This window comes from Leopardus geoffroyi, chromosome A2 (assembly GCF_018350155.1).
Source record: "Leopardus geoffroyi isolate Oge1 chromosome A2, O.geoffroyi_Oge1_pat1.0, whole genome shotgun sequence".
In the NCBI taxonomy this organism is placed as follows: domain Eukaryota; kingdom Metazoa; phylum Chordata; class Mammalia; order Carnivora; family Felidae; genus Leopardus; species Leopardus geoffroyi.
Genome location: NC_059331.1, coordinates 16,025,610 through 16,044,389, shown reverse-complemented (window position 1 = coordinate 16,044,389; position 18,780 = coordinate 16,025,610). Strand labels below are relative to the sequence as shown.

The 18,780-nt window shown below is 52.5% G+C and overlaps 2 protein-coding genes and 1 long non-coding RNA gene across 6 annotated transcripts in view; 2 read left to right on the top strand and 1 right to left on the bottom strand.

Moving 5' to 3' along the window:
• The window catches only part of LTF (lactotransferrin), a 31,969-nt gene extending 28,607 nt beyond the window's left edge, over positions 1 to 3,362 (top strand). The window contains exons 15-17 of the mRNA XM_045492646.1: positions 219 to 403; positions 1,570 to 1,759; positions 3,171 to 3,362. Of these exons, the coding sequence (XP_045348602.1) occupies positions 219 to 403; positions 1,570 to 1,759; positions 3,171 to 3,205 (410 nt within the window). The 3' untranslated portion in view covers positions 3,206 to 3,362. The remainder of the gene's footprint in view (positions 1 to 218; positions 404 to 1,569; positions 1,760 to 3,170) is intronic.
• Positions 3,363 to 5,547: 2,185 nt separating this feature from the next.
• Positions 5,548 to 7,245, bottom strand: CCRL2 (C-C motif chemokine receptor like 2). 3 transcript variants are annotated; one of them, XM_045492642.1, is made up of 2 exons: positions 7,133 to 7,245; positions 5,548 to 6,702 (listed from the first exon to the last, which is right to left on the bottom strand). In XM_045492642.1, exon 2 carries the CDS (start codon positions 6,641 to 6,643, stop codon positions 5,594 to 5,596), a length of 1,050 nt encoding a protein of 349 aa, XP_045348598.1. In that variant the 5' UTR covers positions 6,644 to 6,702; positions 7,133 to 7,245; the 3' UTR covers positions 5,548 to 5,593. The 3 variants fall into 3 exon arrangements, with proteins under 3 accessions (XP_045348598.1, XP_045348599.1, XP_045348600.1); XM_045492643.1 differs by lacking the exon at positions 7,133 to 7,245 and adding an exon at positions 7,007 to 7,124; XM_045492644.1 differs by lacking the exon at positions 7,133 to 7,245 and adding an exon at positions 6,891 to 6,996.
• Positions 7,246 to 7,249: 4 nt separating this feature from the next.
• On the top strand, positions 7,250 to 12,108 carry LOC123605578. 2 transcript variants are annotated; one of them, XR_006715816.1, is made up of 4 exons: positions 7,250 to 8,317; positions 9,555 to 9,715; positions 9,917 to 10,047; positions 11,765 to 12,108. It is a non-coding gene; the product is annotated as an uncharacterized LOC123605578 (long non-coding RNA). The 2 variants fall into 2 exon arrangements; XR_006715817.1 differs by having other exon boundaries at positions 7,250 to 7,690; positions 11,765 to 12,107.
• Positions 12,109 to 18,780: the final 6,672 nt, after the last annotated feature.

The window sequence follows — 18,780 nt, the reverse complement described above, 5'->3', positions numbered from 1 at the left end:
GTGGACTCCTAACTCCCTTGAATGGAAGCAGCCCTAACGTTTGAGATGTTGGAAGTTCGTATCGTCGGTGCCGACAAAGCTTCCTTCCTTCTCTCTCGCGTCACTGAGACCCGCCTGTGCGCGTTTCAAGAGGCCGGTGGACTCGTCCAGCCCACCCAGGGCGGACCTTTGACTAAGCTGGACAGCCGTGGCTGATGCCGCCTCTTTTCTATCCCCAGGAGGGAGCTCTGAGGCATGGGCTAAGGATTTGAAGCTGGAGGACTTTGAGCTGCTGTGCCTGGACGGCACCCGGAAGTCTGTGAAGGAGGCGGAGAGGTGCCACCTGGCCAGGGCTCCGAACCACGGCGTGGTGTCTCGGGAAGATAAGGCTCAACACCTGGAGCAGGTGCTGCTCGAACAGCAGGTGCGGATCCCCAGGGCCTCCGGCCCTTTCTTAACTGGTTGGGTTCTTGGGGGGGCGGGGCGGTTGTAGGTAAAGCCGCCTACCCACGGCCCTTCTGTCTTGTCCCTCTGCCTGGCGCCCGTGGCTTCATGTGTTGGCTTCATGCTGAGGAGCTGCCCGGAGTCTCCGTGAGAACAGCAGAGGCATCTGCCTTTGTAATCTCGAAGGACAACAACAGACCCAGAACTCCCATAGATTGAAGGCTGTCTGTGGAAAGTGGTTTGAAGCAAACTGTGCAATTTCCTTAAAGTCTGGGATTCTCTTTTGTTTTTTAAAAATATTTTGTAACGTTTATTTATTTTGGAGAGAGAGAGAGACAGAGACAGAGCATGAGCGGGGAGGGGCAGAGAGAGAGGGAGATACAGAATCCAAAGCAGGCTCCGGGCTCCGAGCTGACGGCACAGAGCCCGACGCGGGGCTCGAACCCACGAACCGTGAGATCACGATCTGGGCCGAAGTCGGATGCTTAACCGACTGAGCCACCCAGGCGCCCCTGGGATTCTCTTCTAGAGCTTCTAGTTTTGTATTAAAACCCCATGCGTCTTAAGTGTGCTTTAAAGACAGTACCCCGGCCTGGTAATAAAAGGCGCAGTAATCTCACTGTTGGCACACTCACTGGGGCTGATAAGAGGTCTTTAATCATCGAGGTGTTTTGCTCTGACTCCTGGGCATAGAGGAGCATCTATGGCCACGGGAGGCTGAGCGGCCCGCCCAAGGCAATGACCTGCTCAGTGGCAGAGAAGATCTCCGATGCAGGCAGTTTCTCCAGGAGAGCTGGCCTGTGGGAATGCTGTAGGTGATCTCGGAAATCCTCAGCTGTCACCTGGCCACCCAGAGGTTCTAAGGGAAGAGACCACAGATTAACAAGGAGGGGACGTTGGTGGGAGGTGGGTCAGAGGTAGTGGGGGGGCCCAGGCCCTGCCTGGTGGGTCGGCCACCCGGGGCATGGGCTGCGGGATGACACGGGGGTGGCAGGAGGCTCAGCTGAGGCAGTGGAAGGACTCCAGAACTCAGCTCCAGAACTCAGGGCTGAGCCTGGCGGGAAGGAATGTCCTTGGCCTCTCCTGGTCCACACGTTCTCCTGTTTCCCTCGGTGACTCGCTTACTTGTCTGCCCTTTTGGTACAGACTCGGTTTGGAACAAACGGAGACAAATGCCCGAGTGAGTTTTGCCTGTTCCGGTCCGAAACCAAAAACCTCCTGTTCAATGACAACACCGAGTGCCTGGCCAAACTCCAAGGCAAAACGACGTACGAAGAATATTTGGGATCGGCATATGTCACGGCCGTTGGTAATCTGAGACAGTGCTCAACCTCCCGTAAGTAGGACGTCCTGGAGAAACCATCGCGCGTGAAGGGCAAGGTTGGAGGGCCAAACAGCATTCCAGGAGGGAAGATGGGGAAAAAAATGTGAAGGCAATGCGATATCCCCCGACCTCGGGAAGTTACAGCCTCACTGATGGGGTGGAAACACTCAGGAAAAGTAAAGCAGTAGATAATATGCTAAGTTTTTATAATCCTGATTGTAAGTGCCTGTCAGGGAGGTTTTAGACACTGAGAATTCATTGTATTCAGTAGAATGAAGCGTGTGTGTATCTATATGTAAGTATACACACCTGCATACATATATATGTATGTGTATACATGTATGTATTCAGAAAGGACAAACCCCGGTCTCTAGACAATTACCATATATGCCAACTGTCGAGACTACAAATTCTCGGAAAGTATCTTAGCCAGGAAAACATATTGACACATAACTTGGCCCTCCAAAAACATTTCTAAGACATCGCAGAGCATTGTAAGGCTCCAGGCGGTGATTCTAAAATTTCAACGGGCACTGCCTCCCCTGTGCCGGGGGGAGGCCGGGCGGGGAATCACCCAAAGTCTTATTTCTGGCACCTCGTCCAGACAGCTGGAGGCATCGGGTGGGGTGGTCCAGGGGTGGGGCGGGGCCAAGAATCTCTGTATCAGCTGTTCCCAACCAGGCACAGTTCCCCTGCCCCACACCGAGGGGACATCTGGCAACGCTTGGAGGTGTTTTTGATTCTTACAACTTAGGGGGGTGCTGCTGGTGTCTGGGGGGCAGAAGCCAGGGATACTACCAAACAAAGCACGGGACGGCCTTCTCGATGAAGAATTGCCTGGGCCCAAACGTCAATAGCGTCACTGTCCTTTACCACCCGGCGTCTCGGGATCGTGGTCGGGTGGTCCTAGCACCGACGACATTTTGAGAAAGAGGCTGTAGGGCTATTCTTGGGAGCAGCCAGCTCAGGATTGCACAGACTGCCTGCCCCTTGAGGGCAGGGCCTGTGTGTCCCTGCCGAGCCCCCAGCACTTAGCGCGGTGACTCACGCAAAGCAGGGCCCCGCGAGTATTTGTGAAGGGCTGGGTGAACACGAGTGGAGACAGATCTGCATAAAGACGAGGGCGTGGGTTGCCCACATTTCAGAAGTGAGAGGACCATCGTGTCACGTGAACTTGAGGGTGACAGTTGGTTCCGTTAGAGACAAACGGGGTGGGGGCTGTGTCGGTTGGGCCAGGGCGGGACATCACCCGGGTTAGCCAGGGCCCGAGTGGCTGGGCTGGCCTGAGGAGTAAGGCACAGGGAGACAAGTGAGCCGGCACCGCCGAAGGCAGGGGAGGGTCTGTTTCTTAGTGCCCTCCTTGATTGATCTATTGATTAAAAGAAATCAGTTACTGACTCTTCTGCTTTGGTGTGTCCCACAGCGCTTCTGGAAGCCTGCGCCTTCCTGAGGAGGTAAACCCACCCGCAGACTCCGTGGCCTCCCCTCCTGCGGCATCCCAGGCCCGCCCGGCTCTCAGCCCCGCCTGAGGCGCTGGGCTGTCCCCCTTCCCAGCCAGTCACCTGCTTTCGCGGCCCTCAGCGGTCATCCCGGCAATAAAGGAAATGAGAAAGGCTGTCGGTTTTCATTCCTTAGAAGGCATCCTTTCATCTTCTCTAGAATTTTATACTGAAATCCTGTGTCTGATCGAATATGAGCACAGCTGGGCCTGTCCTTGCTTGTGTTTTCCAGGTTCAGCGCCTGGAGTTTTGGGTTCGGGGCCTGCTGGTCTGGAGCCAAAAGACAGGCCCGGCAGCTGGCTTTCTCAGGGGCATCTGGCTGGTCGTTCACATGATCGGTGCCATGTGTGCGCATGTGCTCGTGTATGTGTGCGCGCATGTGTCTGTGTGTGCACTTGTACCCGTGTGTGGGTGTGCGTTTGCGTGTGCATGTGTTTCTAGGGCAGAGCGAGGGAATAGGGAGTAGGACTGGTGAGAAAAACCGGGTGTCACAAAGATTTTTGAGTACTTGGTATTTTAAATAAATTGCATCAGGTACAGTGAACGGACGACTACAAGGGTCATAGGGAAAGGTGAAAACCTTTAAGACATTTTAAAAAAATATTTATTTTTGAGAGAGGGAGAGCCCAAGCACGGGAGAGAGAGGGGGACAGAGGATCCAAAGCAGGCTGCAGGCTCTGAGCTGACGGCAGTGAGCCCGATGCAGGGCTCGAACTCGCAAACCTCGAGATCATGACCTGAGCCGAAAGCAAGAGTTGGGCACTCAACCAACTGAGCCACCCAGGTGCCCCTGTTTTGATTTTTAGATTCTACATATGAGTGAGGTCCTATAACATTTGTCTTGAGTCTGACTTATTTCACTTAGCATAACACTTTCTAGGTCCTCCTCTCTCTTTGACTTAACTTTGATTTCACATGGGACGTATGTAAAGTGTCTTGACGTTTCTTGTGATTCAAACATTAGTTGTCAAGTGACTTTACTACAGTGTATGCTTCATATGTAAGTGCTATTTTGCCTCGTAACGTCAGGTTGAGTTTATTAAGAAACATAGTGAATTTGGCAGAGAAATTTAGATTTCAAAGCCATTCCGTGTTCTATAAAGTAGATACGGACCATCCTTCTTGTTCAGAAAAATTTCCGTCGTGGCCCTGAATGCAATCTGCCACTGCTAAGCCACAAAACTGCTGTGTGGTAGGGTGAGTCACGATATGAAATTTTTATTTCTGAAAAAAAAAAAAAAAAAAAACCCACAGAATTAAGGATAGGTAAGCCCATGGCAGCCAATGAACCTCACTGTTGAGACTGCTGGTTTAATTCACATCGTAAATTCCAATTATTTCCCACAGAGTACGGGTAGCGAATGACCATTGACTTTACCATTTTTACAGATTTTGTAAATTTGGCCAACTGAGCCTTTTCCTGCTCAACACAGATTTGAACCCCCATCGCTTATAACACGTATTGCCAGATCGCACTTCGGATTGGACTGAATTAGTGTCCTCTCAACTTCCTTGAAAATATTCTTGCCTGTAGTTACTTTGTGCAGGCTATTCATGTAGCAAGAAAACCTAGTGAATTCCACAGACCAGGTCGCTTTTACCTCTTTACCCATAGCTTCAGCCGGCCAGTTCTTTTAATTACCTGCAAGAAAATGTGCCTGAACAATTGCTTTTATATGAACAGGTTGCTTCTAATTTGGAATGTGGTCTGGTTGTAAGAGCACATATTTATTTCACGTGTTTTCTTGCCCGGTGTTTGGAAGTTTGGGGTGCTGGACAAAGCATAGATTCTGCAATGAGTGGCAGTCATATTTGGGTCCCAGCCTTGCCACTTTCTAGCTGTGTGAGCCTAGACCAATTTCTGAGCCTTAGTTTCCTCCTTGGCGAAATGAGACAAATGCCGTCTACGCCCACGGACAAGCCCTGAGCCGCGGAGGAGCTCACGTTTGCCAAGGGCCTGCCTCGCACACCTAAGACAAATTCAGTGCTCCCCACTTGTCTTCTCATATCCTATTTTTAAAAATATTTTTAAGTTTATTTTTTATTTATTTTGAGAGACAGCGAGAGAGAGAGAGAGAGAGCACACGGGAGGGGCAGAGAGAGAAGGAGAGAGAGAGGATCCCAGGCAGGTCTGGCACTGGCAGGGCAGAGCCCGATGAGGGGCTCGAACCCACGAACCATGAGCTCATGCCCTGAGCTCAAGAATCTGACGCTTAACCGACTGAGCCACCCAGGCGCCCCTCTTCTCGTATCCTATTTTGGACACAGATGTGTAAAAATAAATACACACACGATGCAGCAATACAAAACCCGACGTTTATTTATCCCGCCGTTGACGGAAGCCTGTTTACACTCTGGTGGAATCGTCATGTTCTTCCACTGACGCATCTTGTGCGGAGCCCTCAGCGCCCCGAAGCGGACTGTCACCCCGCAGACAGCACAGGCGGCAGAGGTGTCTTCGGAACGTGGTGTCGAGGACCGCGTGGAGCACGGGGTTGACGCAGCAGTGGGTGGCGGCGATGATCCTCACGATCTGAACGCTTCTGTCCAGGTGGTAGGTGCTCTGACAGTCGTGCAGGGAGAAACGTTCTCTGAACGCGGACAGGAAAAGTGCGATATTGTAGGGGCCCCACATCAGAAGGAAAACAACCACTACGGCAAACACGAGCTTGTGAGCGTCATACCTCCTCCCCCTACAGCTCAGCGTTTTTCGCAAACGTGTGTAGCAAAACGTGAGAACGCACAGTGGGAAAAGAAGGCCCAAGATGTTCATCTTCAGGGTCAGAAAATGCTTCCCGAAAGTCTCATCAGCTGGCAAGAAGGGAGGGCTGCTAACAAAGCACTCGTATTTCTGGCTCTCCATGTGAGGTTTGTAAAACACGGATTCAGGCAAAATGACCAGCATGGCCAGGCCCCACGCCGGAACAGTCGAGGCGATGTTCCAGCGCACCGTCCTGGTCGGGGGAAACCTTCTCATGTTGCAAGACACCAGGTACCTTTGCACGGTCAGAAGGACGTTGAAAAAAGCCTCACTGTACAGGCCTATGGAGGAAAATACGATGAGAGTTTTACACACGGGGCTGCCCAGAACCCCCCCATGGGACGCGGTGTAGGCCCAGAGAGGCAAGGAGAGCAAGAAACATAAATTCGAAACTGCCAGGTTTAGGAAATAGACATTTTCCGTGCGCCTGAGTCCTTTGTGTTTCACCAGGATGAGCGCAGTCAAGATATTGCCCAGCAGTCCAGCCAGGAGCACGGGGATGAAGAGCCTGGGGACCACCCGGCTCAAGAGAACCTTGGCGTCGTATGGGTGGCACGTTTCTATTTCGTCGTCATTCAGGTCCCCCTCTATGAGGACGTCATAGTTATCCTCCGGGGCCAACGTGTAATTAGCCATCGTCAGCCTGCCCTGTGGAGAAGTGAAGGATTATCTTCCCTTCATACAGCTGGGTGGTCCTGCAGGGGGAAAAAAAAATTGGATTAGCATCCACGCAGCCATTCTTACCCTCTCCTGGTGCTTCCTTGTACCCATAGTAGGTCTACATCTCAGGAGACTGAAACCGGTGCTGACACCCCGGGGGCATAAAAGGAAGCCTTCCACGTCTTCAGAGAACTTCAGCTCTCCTGGTGGAAACAAGACTTGCCTGTCTGAAGACACCATCTGAGAAAACAGAGCTCTAAACAGAGCCGAGAACTGTGGTCTAGTTTCCTCGAAGTCAGTCCCGGTCCTAATTTCTACGTGTGCAAAAAGCCTGCTCACCGTGTGAAGGAGCTTCCTGTGACGGGCTGGCTGATGACTGAGTCCTTCTCTCCAAGGAGAGAAACAAAGGTTTGCAAAAGCGAAACCATCCCCAAGCACCAACAGGAACGTCACTGGATGACTTACCACTTGACCGAGTTCCAGGGGGGCAGGGCACAGCCTCTTGACCCACCATCCGAGCTGCTGTGGGAATGGCCTGGGGGCAGCTGAGAGACCGGCTTTCTTCTGAGCAGACGGTCCTGACCTTGAGGGGCAAGAGAAGCCACTTTTAGCCCTTGGTAGGTCTACGTCTACACCACAAGTGCCCGGTCTCAGGGAGTAACCCAAATAAAGCAGCTCGAAAGCTCCTCCAGACCCCTAGAGTGTTTCTCAAGCCTCTGAGCCAAACCAGGAAGTTGTTTTCTCCTCCCGGTTCCCCCCCGACCCCGCCTTTGATTTCCCTGTGGCCTTTAGACAGGCGTCCGGCTGGCTGCCCTAGATAAGGGAACTGAGTTGTCACTGCTCCCCAGTGATACTAGATGGGGTGGCAGGAGGGCTCTTCTGAGCAGGTAACAGCCAGCAGTGGAGGAGAAAGGGTCCTGTGGTAGCTCTATGTCCGGACCCCAGGGCCCGGCGCTCCCCTGCAGCGGCTCATCCACAGCAGCAGAAACCACCGGGCATCTAGAACGCTCGGGGAGAACCACAGTGAGTGGCATGTGCTTGGCTTCTCCTTGTCATTGTTGAGAGACACTGAGCTGTGGCTGAAGGGGGGGGGGGGTCCCGAGAGAGAACTTGGGGGACAAAGGAAGCCACGGAGGGGTGTCACTTGGGACAGGGAAGGGCGTTTCTGCCGAAATGCTCAGTACCAGTGGGTGTGGGGCCGCTGTGAGATTTGAGGAAAACTGACAGTGGGGAAAACCCAGAGTTAGGCAAGCCGTGAGGTGCTGACCCTGCTCTGAGATGATGCCAGGAAATTCCACAGAAGCAATGCCAAGTCTGGGCTACAGAGGCGGCGAGGGAACGTGCTACCCCCTGACTGAGGCAGGGGTGGGGTGAGAGGTCTGAGGCCAGAGAGGAAGGAGGCCGGGAAGATTCCAGATTTGGGAGAGTGGGAGGAATTAGCGGGCGGGGGGCTGCATGGGGGTGGCTTGGAAGAAAGGTGGATGGAGAGGAGGAACGTGAACCAGCTGGAAAGTCTGTATGAACTTCCTCCGGATCAAGTCCCTGTACCTGTGATTGACCTAATTTGGGGACCAGACCTACACCGTGGTTTAGCATTCACAGAGTTGGTTAAATGCCATCCTGTCAACGAATGCCAGAAACGTGTCCGAGGTGACCATTCACTACAGAGCGTGGACCTGTGGAGATGGAAATAGAAATGAGCATACTATTAAAAGAAAAGGAAAACAAAGATAAAAGAGCTCAGACGAACATGTGGTCGAGCATTAAATTTGCCTCGAAGATGATGTTCCTCTGCATGGAGGAGTTTGGTGTCATTGGGAACCCCGAACGTGAGCACTTCCCAAGCAAGGCTTGCCCCACTCACTCCCCCTCATCCCCCAGGCTTCTGTGAGTGAGTGGGAGTTACCCATCCCCGGAAGCCTTGCCTCCTGGGCACAGCTCTGGGACCAAGAGACATGCCTGGGCTATTTGGTGCCACCCCAGCCCTACGACCCCAGGACCTTGGTGCCTTACTGTCTGATGCTCACTGATCCATCCGGGGTGAGGCAGCGAGTAGTCAAGTCAACTCTGAAACCTAAAAAAGCCCCGTGGATGCACACACACACACACACACACACACACACTACATGATTATTTAATGATTATTTCCTCTATTTAAATGAAAATAGCAGCCAGCAGGACCTCACGTATGTCACAGAATTACTTGAAATTTGAATTTCCCCAGGAAAAACACTAGAAATTCAGGCTCACCCTAACTTCCTGATAGTAGTACGGGCTTCACTTTCAGTATTATTTTATTTTGGCTTGACTCCCAACATTCTGCTTGTTCACACTCAGGCCAGGGAGCTCTTCCTTTTATTTTATTTTTTGTTTTGTTTTGTTTAATTGAGATAGAATCGACATATACCATCGTGTAAGTTGAGAGTGTACAGCGTATTGATTTGATGCGTTTATATTGCAAAAGGATTGCCGTCGCAAGGTTAGCCAACACCTCTGTTCCCATCACGCGACCATCATTTCTTCTACTAGGAGTGGGAACAATTCAGATCCACTCTGCCAGCAAGTTTGAGGTTTATTATACAATTTTGTCGCCTCTAATCACCGTACTGTGTGTTAGATCTCCCAGGCCATGGGATTCCAGAAACTTCTAAATTGGTAGGAAGGAATGGTTTGGAGGTCTGAAGCGGAGGCAAGAGGAGAGTTTCGTTACCATTCCACTGGCTGGAACCATAATAGGGTCTCTTCGCTATTTGTGAAACCTCACCACATTCTGTAGCTTTGGCATGTGGCTCACAAACCTTACTTGAGTTCTTTATCACTGTCATTTAACCCCGATTTCAGTCGAAGAGAGTAAGAAACTAGAACTCTTGTTTTCCTATACACACAGATCACTCATCTATTCCATTCGTCTTTTCCGCAAATATGTATATGGAGTGCCTGGCGTGTGCCCAGCGCCATCCTGGGTGAACAAGGTGAACATCAATGAACGAGGTAGGCAAACATCCTGAACTTCACGGAGCTCACGTGCTACAGACAAAAGCAGAATACGTAAGTAAATTGTAGGGTAGTGGCAGAGACGTGCTATAGGGAAAAAGCAGGAAAGAGGGTAGGAAGGGCCAGGGGGGTGCAAGAGTTCACATTTTACATAGGATGGTTCAGAGAAAGCTTGGCAACAGGTGTGCACAGGAGCGGCACATGATAGGGCCCGAGAGCTAATGCTCGCGATCTCATTTTTCCCTCGTTACTAAGGGACGTTGGAAAGCACACGATTCAGTGGGTTGCAGTCATACCATCTCGGATCTCAGCTCCGAATCTCAGCCTTGGGAGGGAAGGCACCTTCCAAGGGTGTTCCTTCTGGGAACTAAACTGAACTAAAACATGTAAGCAAGTTTCTTTACTACAGGACTTCTCAGAACTCTTAATACGCCAATAAGTATAGCGATCCTCCCTGAGGAAGAGAGGGTCTGCAGTGTTTCCCAAAGTGGTTTGATCGCGGAACCCCCTTTGATGTTCGCAAACAGGTCCTAATGGGCCAACGGTTCTGTAGAACACAATTTGAGAAGTGTTGCCTTTGACATACACACACTACTGTGTCGTGGGGAGGTCATGGGGACGGGCCTCCGCCACTCTGAAGGGAGTGTAACTGAGGGTCCCTGCTGCCTCACCCTGAAACACATCCTCGCGCGCCCTCCAAAGGCCACGCTTACCGGGGGCTGCTCTGGCCAGTGACCCTTTTAGGGACACCGGAGCAGGCCCAGTCCTGGGAGGTCGGCTCCTCTGACGGTGACTTTGGCTGGTGCTTCCCCTCACCCCCAAGCCTTGACCCTCCTTCTCTCCTTTACTTGGGGCTCAGATCTGCTTTGTGATCTGGGGCTTTCCCAGCTTCTTCCGGCTCCCTACGATCTCTCAGAGACATTTCCTCTAATGCATTTCTTCTATGCCACATCTCGAAGGAGCCAAGCTAACACAACCTCAGAAGGGCGGCATCCGTCTCTAGAGGCTTGAGCCCTTGGCTTGCTGGAGAAGAATGACGCTTTGCAACACTTCATCCCTCTCTGACCATCTTGCCCACCACCATCTACCTGTGGCCTGCCAGGCTCGAGCTCTCTGGAACTCACGAGACCAGGGATTGCCATCAGGGCCCATCCTGCTCAACTCCTCAGGTCATGTGCCTTCTCTGGTTCTCATCACCATCTCCCTCGTGCCCTCTTTGCCTCCAGCTCACTTCTCCGTGCTCCCTTCCCCCCCCCCCCCCCCCCCCACGCTCTTCCTCTGTGCCCTCTGGAATCTGAATTCCGTGATAGACACTCCTGCTGACCTCCTTAACGTATCCCAGAATATTCCTAACGTTTCTCATCCCTTGGCGGTACCCCTTCCCTCTCACACCTATCTTGGGGGTCAGGAGGTGACATCCCTGGCCCCGGCACAACTTGCCGACCCTTGTTCCCAGGTATGCTTCCGGTCCCCAGTCCTGCAACTGTATCACCCTCTGCTCCACTGCATCCCTGCCACCGCCTGCCTGCCTGCTCCCTCCCCCCACCCCACTTTTTAAAAATTAAAGCCATGGATAATGAACTTCGGTCCCTCCCGATTTCCTCCACGTCCCTGGCGACGTAACCACCTGTGTTGACCCTCGTCCTGTACCAGCTCGTGACTTCCATTAACTCACGAATTTGACTTCCCTGAGGTCCATTGACGCTGATTCACCACCGAAGCCTTGCAGTACATTTGCTTTCTGCTCCTGCCCATCCTCCTTCCTCGAGCCCCCCAGCCTCTGCCCGCGAGCCCCTCGGGTGGTCACATCCCTCCTGTCTCGCTGGGCTCCAAGTCTATCACTTAGCCACTGTCTCCGGTCAATACCTGGCCCTCCCTTGAAGCCCCGGCCTTAGATCGACACTCCCCACCTGCCTCTCCTTTTCACTCCTTCTCTGAGTGTGTGAGTCTGAGGATAGCTGGTTGAAACCACCTAAGCCACAAAGAGAAGACCTATCACTAATTTGTGGTCTCCCATCTCAGCTAGCTTCTAGAAATTCCTCTAGTCTCCCCAGTCACTCTTCTGAGCGTCCCAAATTGTCCCCTTCTCCTATTTTCCATCAGCTGTTCCAAGCACCCGAAACCTCTTCCTGTGCCTTCGAACGCCCACCGCCACCGTCCACACTTACGCTCAGGAGGCGAGCCCATCTCTGCTTTTGTCCACCCCCTGGGCTCTGGCTTCAAATGCGTGGTGGCATCTCCATTCTTCCCTCCTCCGTAGGAAGAGTTTTTCCTCTGATAGTAAAGGTTCATTTCTCCTCTTGCACTCTGATCGCCAGCAGCCAGAATCTATTAGATTCTTTGTGATATTGAAATGCTCTGGTGTCTCCTTTAAAGGTTTTTTTTAATGTTTATTTATTTTTGAGACACAGAGAGAGACAGAGCGTGAGCGGGGGAGGGGCAGGGAGAGAGAGAAAGACACAGAATCCGAAGAGGCTCCGGGCTCTGAGCTGTCAGCACAGAGCCCGACACGGGGCTCGAACTCACGGACCGTGAGATCACGACCTGAGCTGAAGTCAGACACTTAACTGACTGAGCCACCCAGGCGCCACTGGTGTCTCCCTTAAATAAAGACGGTAAACCCATCTTTCCCAATGTTTACAGCAGCTCTGTCAACAATAGCCAAATTATGGAAAGAGCCTAAATGTCCATTGGCTGATGAATGGATAAAGAAGATGTGGTTTATATCTACAATGGAATACTACTTGGCAATGAGAAAGATTTGCAGCAACTTGGATGGAACTGGAGGGTATTATGCTGAGTGAAATAAGTCAGTCAGAGAAAGACAGGTATCATGTTTTCACTCATATGTGGATCTTGAGAAACTTAAGAAGACCATGGAGGGAGGGAAGGGAAAAAAATAGTTATAATCAGAGAAGGAGGGAGGCAAACCATAAGAGACTCTTGAATACAGAGAACAAACTGAGGGTTGATGGGGAGGGAGGGGTAACTGGGTGATGGGCATCGAGGAGGGCACCTGTTGGGATGAGCACTGGGTGTTGTATGAAAGCGATGAATCATGGGAATCTACCCCCAAAACCAAGAGCACACTGTATATACTGTAGGTTAACCAACTTGATAATAAATTATATTAAAAAACAAAAATTTAAAATAAAAAAAACAGAAAAAACATAAACCCATCCTTAACCCCACAGTCCGCTCTAACGACATACCCTCCCTCTTCTTGGGGAGCCTTCATTCGTCATCCAAACCCACTCTTCCTACATTATCATCGTTCACTCCCCACTCAGTCCCCTCCAGCCTGGCGTCTGTCTCCACCATTCCCCTGAGATCGGCCTCCCCAGGGTCACCAACAGCCTCCCGTGGAGAAATGTCGTCCACTGCTCTGTGAGGCTGGGGCAGCTGACGCATCGCGTGCCGGTGAGTGGGAGGTGTCCACTCTCCCCCTACTCGCGATACGGTGGACAACACGTAGGCACCATTACCTCCTGGGCTGCCCCAGCTGAAGCCACGCTTGTAGTTTCTGAAACCCTCATGCAATCTAAAAAGACATTCGCACAGGCCTTTCCAGTAAAGGTGGCAGAGGGAAGCAGGGTCACGGCCTCTCCCTCCATCGGTACCTTATAAAATGACCACACGACAGCTTCACCAGCAAAAATTCTCAAAATCTGTCAGTAGCAACCGGACACGAAATAGGGTACAACCTTGTTTCAAAACTTTGAACGGTGGGCATTACAGTTATGCCTAAACCTAATCCTAATACAGGCACAGCATTGAAGAAAGAGGGAAAATCAGTGAATCCTGAGAGTTATCCTAATCCTAACACTCTCCCGTTGGGAGACAAGTGGGTAGAAGGGGAGTGTGTATCCCTAGGAAAAGACAGGAAAAACACCTACTGAGTAAAAGCCCTCCTGTTCCAGAAGGGTTTCTTGGGCTTCTTACATTCTGGGGCAGTGTGTTGAGGGAGGGCCAGAGGACACATTGCACAAGAGTCACATACACCCTTGTACACACTGAGTGGCTCCTGGTAATGATACTCTGGTTTGTTTTTGTTTTTAGGATCTGGATTCCTTATAAAAATGTTTTTGGGGGTGGGGGGCTCCTGGGAAACTCGGTCGGTTGAGCGTTTGATTCTTGGTTTTGGCTCGGGCCACGATCTCATGGTTTCTGGGGTTTGAGCCCCACGTTGAGCTCTGCGTTGGCAGCGTGGAGCCTGCTTGGGATTCTTTCTCCCTCTGTCTCGGCCCCCTCCCCGCTCACGCTGTCTCTGTCTCTCTCAAATAAATAAATACACTTAGGGGAAAAAAAGGTTTAAAAATACTTAAAAACACTTTTTATTTTATTTTATTTTATTTTATTTTTTCAACGTTTATTTATTTTTGGGACAGAGAGAGACAGAGCATGAACGGGGGAGGGGCAGAGAGAGAGGGAGACACAGAATCGGAAACAGGCTCCAGGCTCCGAGCCATCAGCCCAGAGCCCGACGCGGGGCTCGAACTCACGGACCGTGAGATCGTGACCTGGCTGAAGTCGGACGCCTAACCGACTGCGCCACCCAGGCGCCCCTTAAAAACACTTTTTAATGTTTATTTATTTTCGAGAGACAGAGCATGAGTAGGGGAGGGGCAGAGAGAGAGAGAGAGAGAGAGAGAGAGAGAAGGAGACACAGAATCTGAGGCAAGCTCCAGGCTCCGAGCTGTCAGCACAGAGCCCGATGCGGGGCTCAAACTCACAAACCATGAGATCGTGACCTGTGCTGAAGTCAGACGCTCAACCGACTGAGCCACCCAGGTGCCCCTAAAAATACTTTTTTAAAAGTTTATTTATTTATTTATTTATTTATAAGAGACAGAAAGCACAAGTAGGGGAGGGGGAGAGAGAGAGCGAGAGAGAGAGAGAGAGAGAGAGAGAGAATCCCAAGCAGGCTCTGCACTGTCAGCTCGAAGCCCGATGTGGGGCTCAAACTCATGAACCGTGGGATCGTGACCTGAGCCAAAGCTGGACGTTCAACCAACGGAGCCACCCAGGCGCCCCTATAAAAATACCTTTAATCTACGAATGACTTATTGAAGACTTTCAGGGTTCTAATCCGAGGGGCCGTTAGGCCTGCCCACTCATGGTGACTCATCTTCTCGCGTGTTTTGTAGTGCCCGTGTGAGTTCCTATTTATTGGGGGTTTCCTGGCCCCGCAGCAACGGTCTGTGGCCCTGCAGTGGGTACAGTCCCCTCTGGAGCACTGTTGCCTTTGTTTCTTCTGGGAGCACGAGGGGGGCATCTGTGGCCTGAGCTGAATCTTAGTTTGGGGGTCTCCCATTTTGAGGGTATTATAAAATTGAACTTCATGTTTGCATGAGACACAGGTTTTGGGGTCTCAGAGATGGTCCCTCTACCATTTCGAGTCCAGGCAAAACCAGACGAGCCTCCTTATTGTCCCCGCCTGTGGGCGCATTTCCTCCAGCCCCTTCCTCCCCGGCTGCTAGCTTTCTGTGGGGACCTCTCGGCACCGGGTCCCCGTTACTCGTGGCCTGAGGCCTTGCTGTCTGCTCCCGTGTCAGGGTGAACGCTCCGTGGCCTTTTTTCAATGCGTGTGCTTTTTGTTTACATCAGACAGTGATCAAAATACTAAATACCCATGGAGTGAAGGCGCAGTGAGTTATTTGTTGAGAAGTGTTATTTGTTCAGTTCACAGACATTTCACGTCTGCTGTCTGGGAAATCGCTCCCCTTTGCCCTTCTGTATGGACTCTCCACCGCCTTCCGACCCGCTTTGGGTCCTGGAGGCTCATCTCCTTAACAGCAGGCTCCTGCTGGTGTGTCCCTTGACCTTGACCTAATGCAGCTCTTGTTACAGAGAGCCCCTCCCCGATCCTTGACTCCTTAATCTTAGCGGTGGGGATGGTGGCCTCTGCGTAGTCCCTGGGCAGGACTCTTTGTCCTCTGCCTTCCCGACATCGATGTCCTAACGGGAGCCGGTCAGGTACGTAAGTGATAATAATCCGGGGAGTCTCGTGCTGTCCCGGGGGAAGCACACGGGAGCTGGGGAGCCGTCAGCAAGGGTGCCTGGCCCGGTCCAGAGGGACCGGGGAAGGTGTCCGGCTGGAGGGGCCATCTAAGCAGAAAGCCTGGGTGGGAGTTAGCCAGGTAGGGTGGCCATGGCCTCTCCTTGCCTCCCTTCTCCTCCTAACGTCTTCTTTAGTCCCAACCTCAGAGATGGGGCAAGGGGGACACATTTTCTTACTTATCGGCATCTGGGGCTGAGCTTCTGTGGAAGAGGAAGTTGAAACCAGGAACCAGACGATTTTAGATGCATTTTTAAAGAAGTTTATTTATTTATTTTGAGAGAGAGCGAGCGAGAGTGAGTGAGCACACAGGTAGGGGAGGAACAGAGAGAGAGAGGGAAAGAGAGAATCCCAGGCAGGCTCTACACTGTCAGCACAGAGCCCCGATGTGGGGCTCGAACTCACGAAAAGTGAGATCATGACCTGAGCTGAAATCGGGAGTCAGGCTCTTCATTGACTAAGCCACCCAGACGCCACCTCCCTTTTTAAAAAAATGCATTAAAATTTTTTTGCTTATTTACTTTGAGAGAGAGAGACAGAGAGGGCAAGTGGGGGGAGGAACAGAGACAGACTATTTTAGATCTAATTCCCGGGAGTCCAGAGCTCAGCGGGACAGCTGCAGGGAGAGAGGCCTTGTTGGGGAGGGCTTCCGGGAGGCATCCCTGTCAGGGAGTAGGCGGGGCAGGACCGGACACAGGGTGAAGCGGACCCCGAAACCCCAGCTGACCCTGCGAGGGGCTCTGGGCCTGGGATGTCCCTGCAATGCTGTCCCACAAGGAAGGAAGGAGGCCGGGCCTTCCCAATCACACATCAGACAGCTGCTGGCCTCATTTGTCTCCGGGAGGGGAAGGTCCCAGTGGCTGAGGGTGGTCCCCGTCCCCAGCAGCCGGGAGGGTGAGTGCACTGACCCTGAAAAGGGACATCCGGGCAGAGCCCCACGGCACCCACTGCAGGGGCGGGGTGGGCAGGCCCTGGGTTTCCCACAGATTTCATTTACCCTGCATAACAAGAACCAGAAACTAAGATTTCTGAAACCTCCGTGTCATAAGACCACAAGCCCCCTGTGTGCACAGGAGGGGGAGTCACGTGCCCCACGAGGGCACAGGGCCCACTCACTCTGCGTGACCATCCTGGGGTAACTCACCCGTTGTTGTCTGAGAGTGATGAGTCAAAGAGGAACTTGACCTCGCCATCCCCTGCCCCTGGCCCCATCCTCCACCTTTTTCTTTCCTCTTTCTTCTTCCCCACCTACGTGGCCACACTCCTGTTTCCATAGGGTCAGGCGGGTTGGACAGTCGCTCGTCTGAGAGCAGCCATATTTAAAATAGATTTTTAAAAATCTCTTTTTGTGAATAGAAGCAAAAGGCAATAAACCAAGTGACATTCTCCTTTTATTTTATTTTTTAATATTTTATTTATTTTTGGGAAGGACTGCAAGCGAGGGAAGGGCAGAGAGAGAGAGAGAGAGAGAGAGGGAGACAGAGGATCTGAAGCGGGCTCCACACTGATGGCAGAGACCCTGATGTGGGGCTCGAACTCAAGAACCGTGAGGTCATGACCTGAGCTGAAGCTGGATGCTTAACCGACTGAGCCCCCCGGCGCCCCCCCCCTTTTAACAAAATTAAATCGTGACAGATTTTATGTGCATAGAACGGTGTTTTCCCTGGTGGTTGTGGGGGGACCCTTGTAGGGCCTAGGCCCCTGTGAGCCCCTGTGGTTGGACTGAAGGTCTGCCACCTCCCAGCCCAGGGCTCCCCCAGGGACGGGATGGCCCCTGGGGCTCCTATCTCTGCACCAGAGTTCAGAGCCCCCATCACCTTCCTGTCCCAAAGGATTCAGCCACACTCTCTGGAGAGGGTGGTTGAAAGGGACCCCTAACCAGCTGACCGGGACCTTCAAACCACATAGGCTGGTGCTGTCCCTTCCGGAGGGTCTAGAACTTGGGCACAAAGTGCGCGATTTTCCACGGGGAGAGAGGAAATACGATTCGGCGTTGTTGGCCGTAAGTCGGCGCAGGAAGAGACGAGGCAGGGGCCATCAAGTGATTCTGCCTTGCTGATTGCATCACAGAGTCAGTGGATGTTTTTTCCGCCCTCACCTTGCTTCATATCTCTGCAGCCCTTGCTGCTGCGGACACTTCCTGTCCCTCCCAAGGTGGCCTCCTCTCTGCACGGCCCTGCCTTTCCTGGCATCCCTTCTCCTCTTTGCTGCCCTTCCTCCTCTGGGTTCTGTCTGGAGCCATTTGTCCTCCCCCATGTCCGCTGCCTGTGACTGTGGGTCTCCTCCGCGCATGTGCTCTGCTGGGCCCAAGGCAGCTTCTCCTGACACTGCCCCGGGGTGTCCCCCGGGATTTCTAACTCAACCTGCCCTGAAAATTGCACCTGAAGCCGGTACTTCCCGTCTGCCTGGGCTGCGGCCCAGGCCCTGGCCTCCCCCCTCCCTTCCACCCTCAATCCAAGTCCTGATGAGTCCTTGTCCCTGGGAGCTTTTGGATCCATTCGCTTGTCTACACCCAGAGCTGTGTACCTTGGCGGGGGCCTCTGCTCTGTCCCAGAAGGAGCACAGCCAAACCTCTGCCTGGGGTCTCTGACTCCATATCCCTGCCTTCCTCTAGTACATTCTCTGCAAGGCGAGGCCAATCCGATGTCTTGAGTACCCTGGCTTCAAACCGCTCCCCCCACCCCCCACCCGGCCACGAGCCGCACTCCCCGGCACCCTGTGTGAGCCTCGGCCTCATTTGCCCTCCGCAGTCCTGTCTCTTCCCGCTTTCCTCTCTCCTTCTGCTCTCACAAACCCATTGACGGTTCCCCGAATTTCCTCTGTGTTTCTCACACACTGTTTCCACTGAAATTCCTCCCACGTAGACACACTTGTCCTTGTACTTCCTCCTTGTGTGACCACCCCCCACCCACACACACAAGCTGGATCACTGAGAAAAATGCCCGGCATGGCTATGTTCCAAGGGCACCTTGCCGGGGAGACAGGGGACACACGCTCACAAATGTGGGGTCAGAGGGCATTGTATGCTGCCCCCAGTGGGACTCAACGTGGGTGTGTGGGC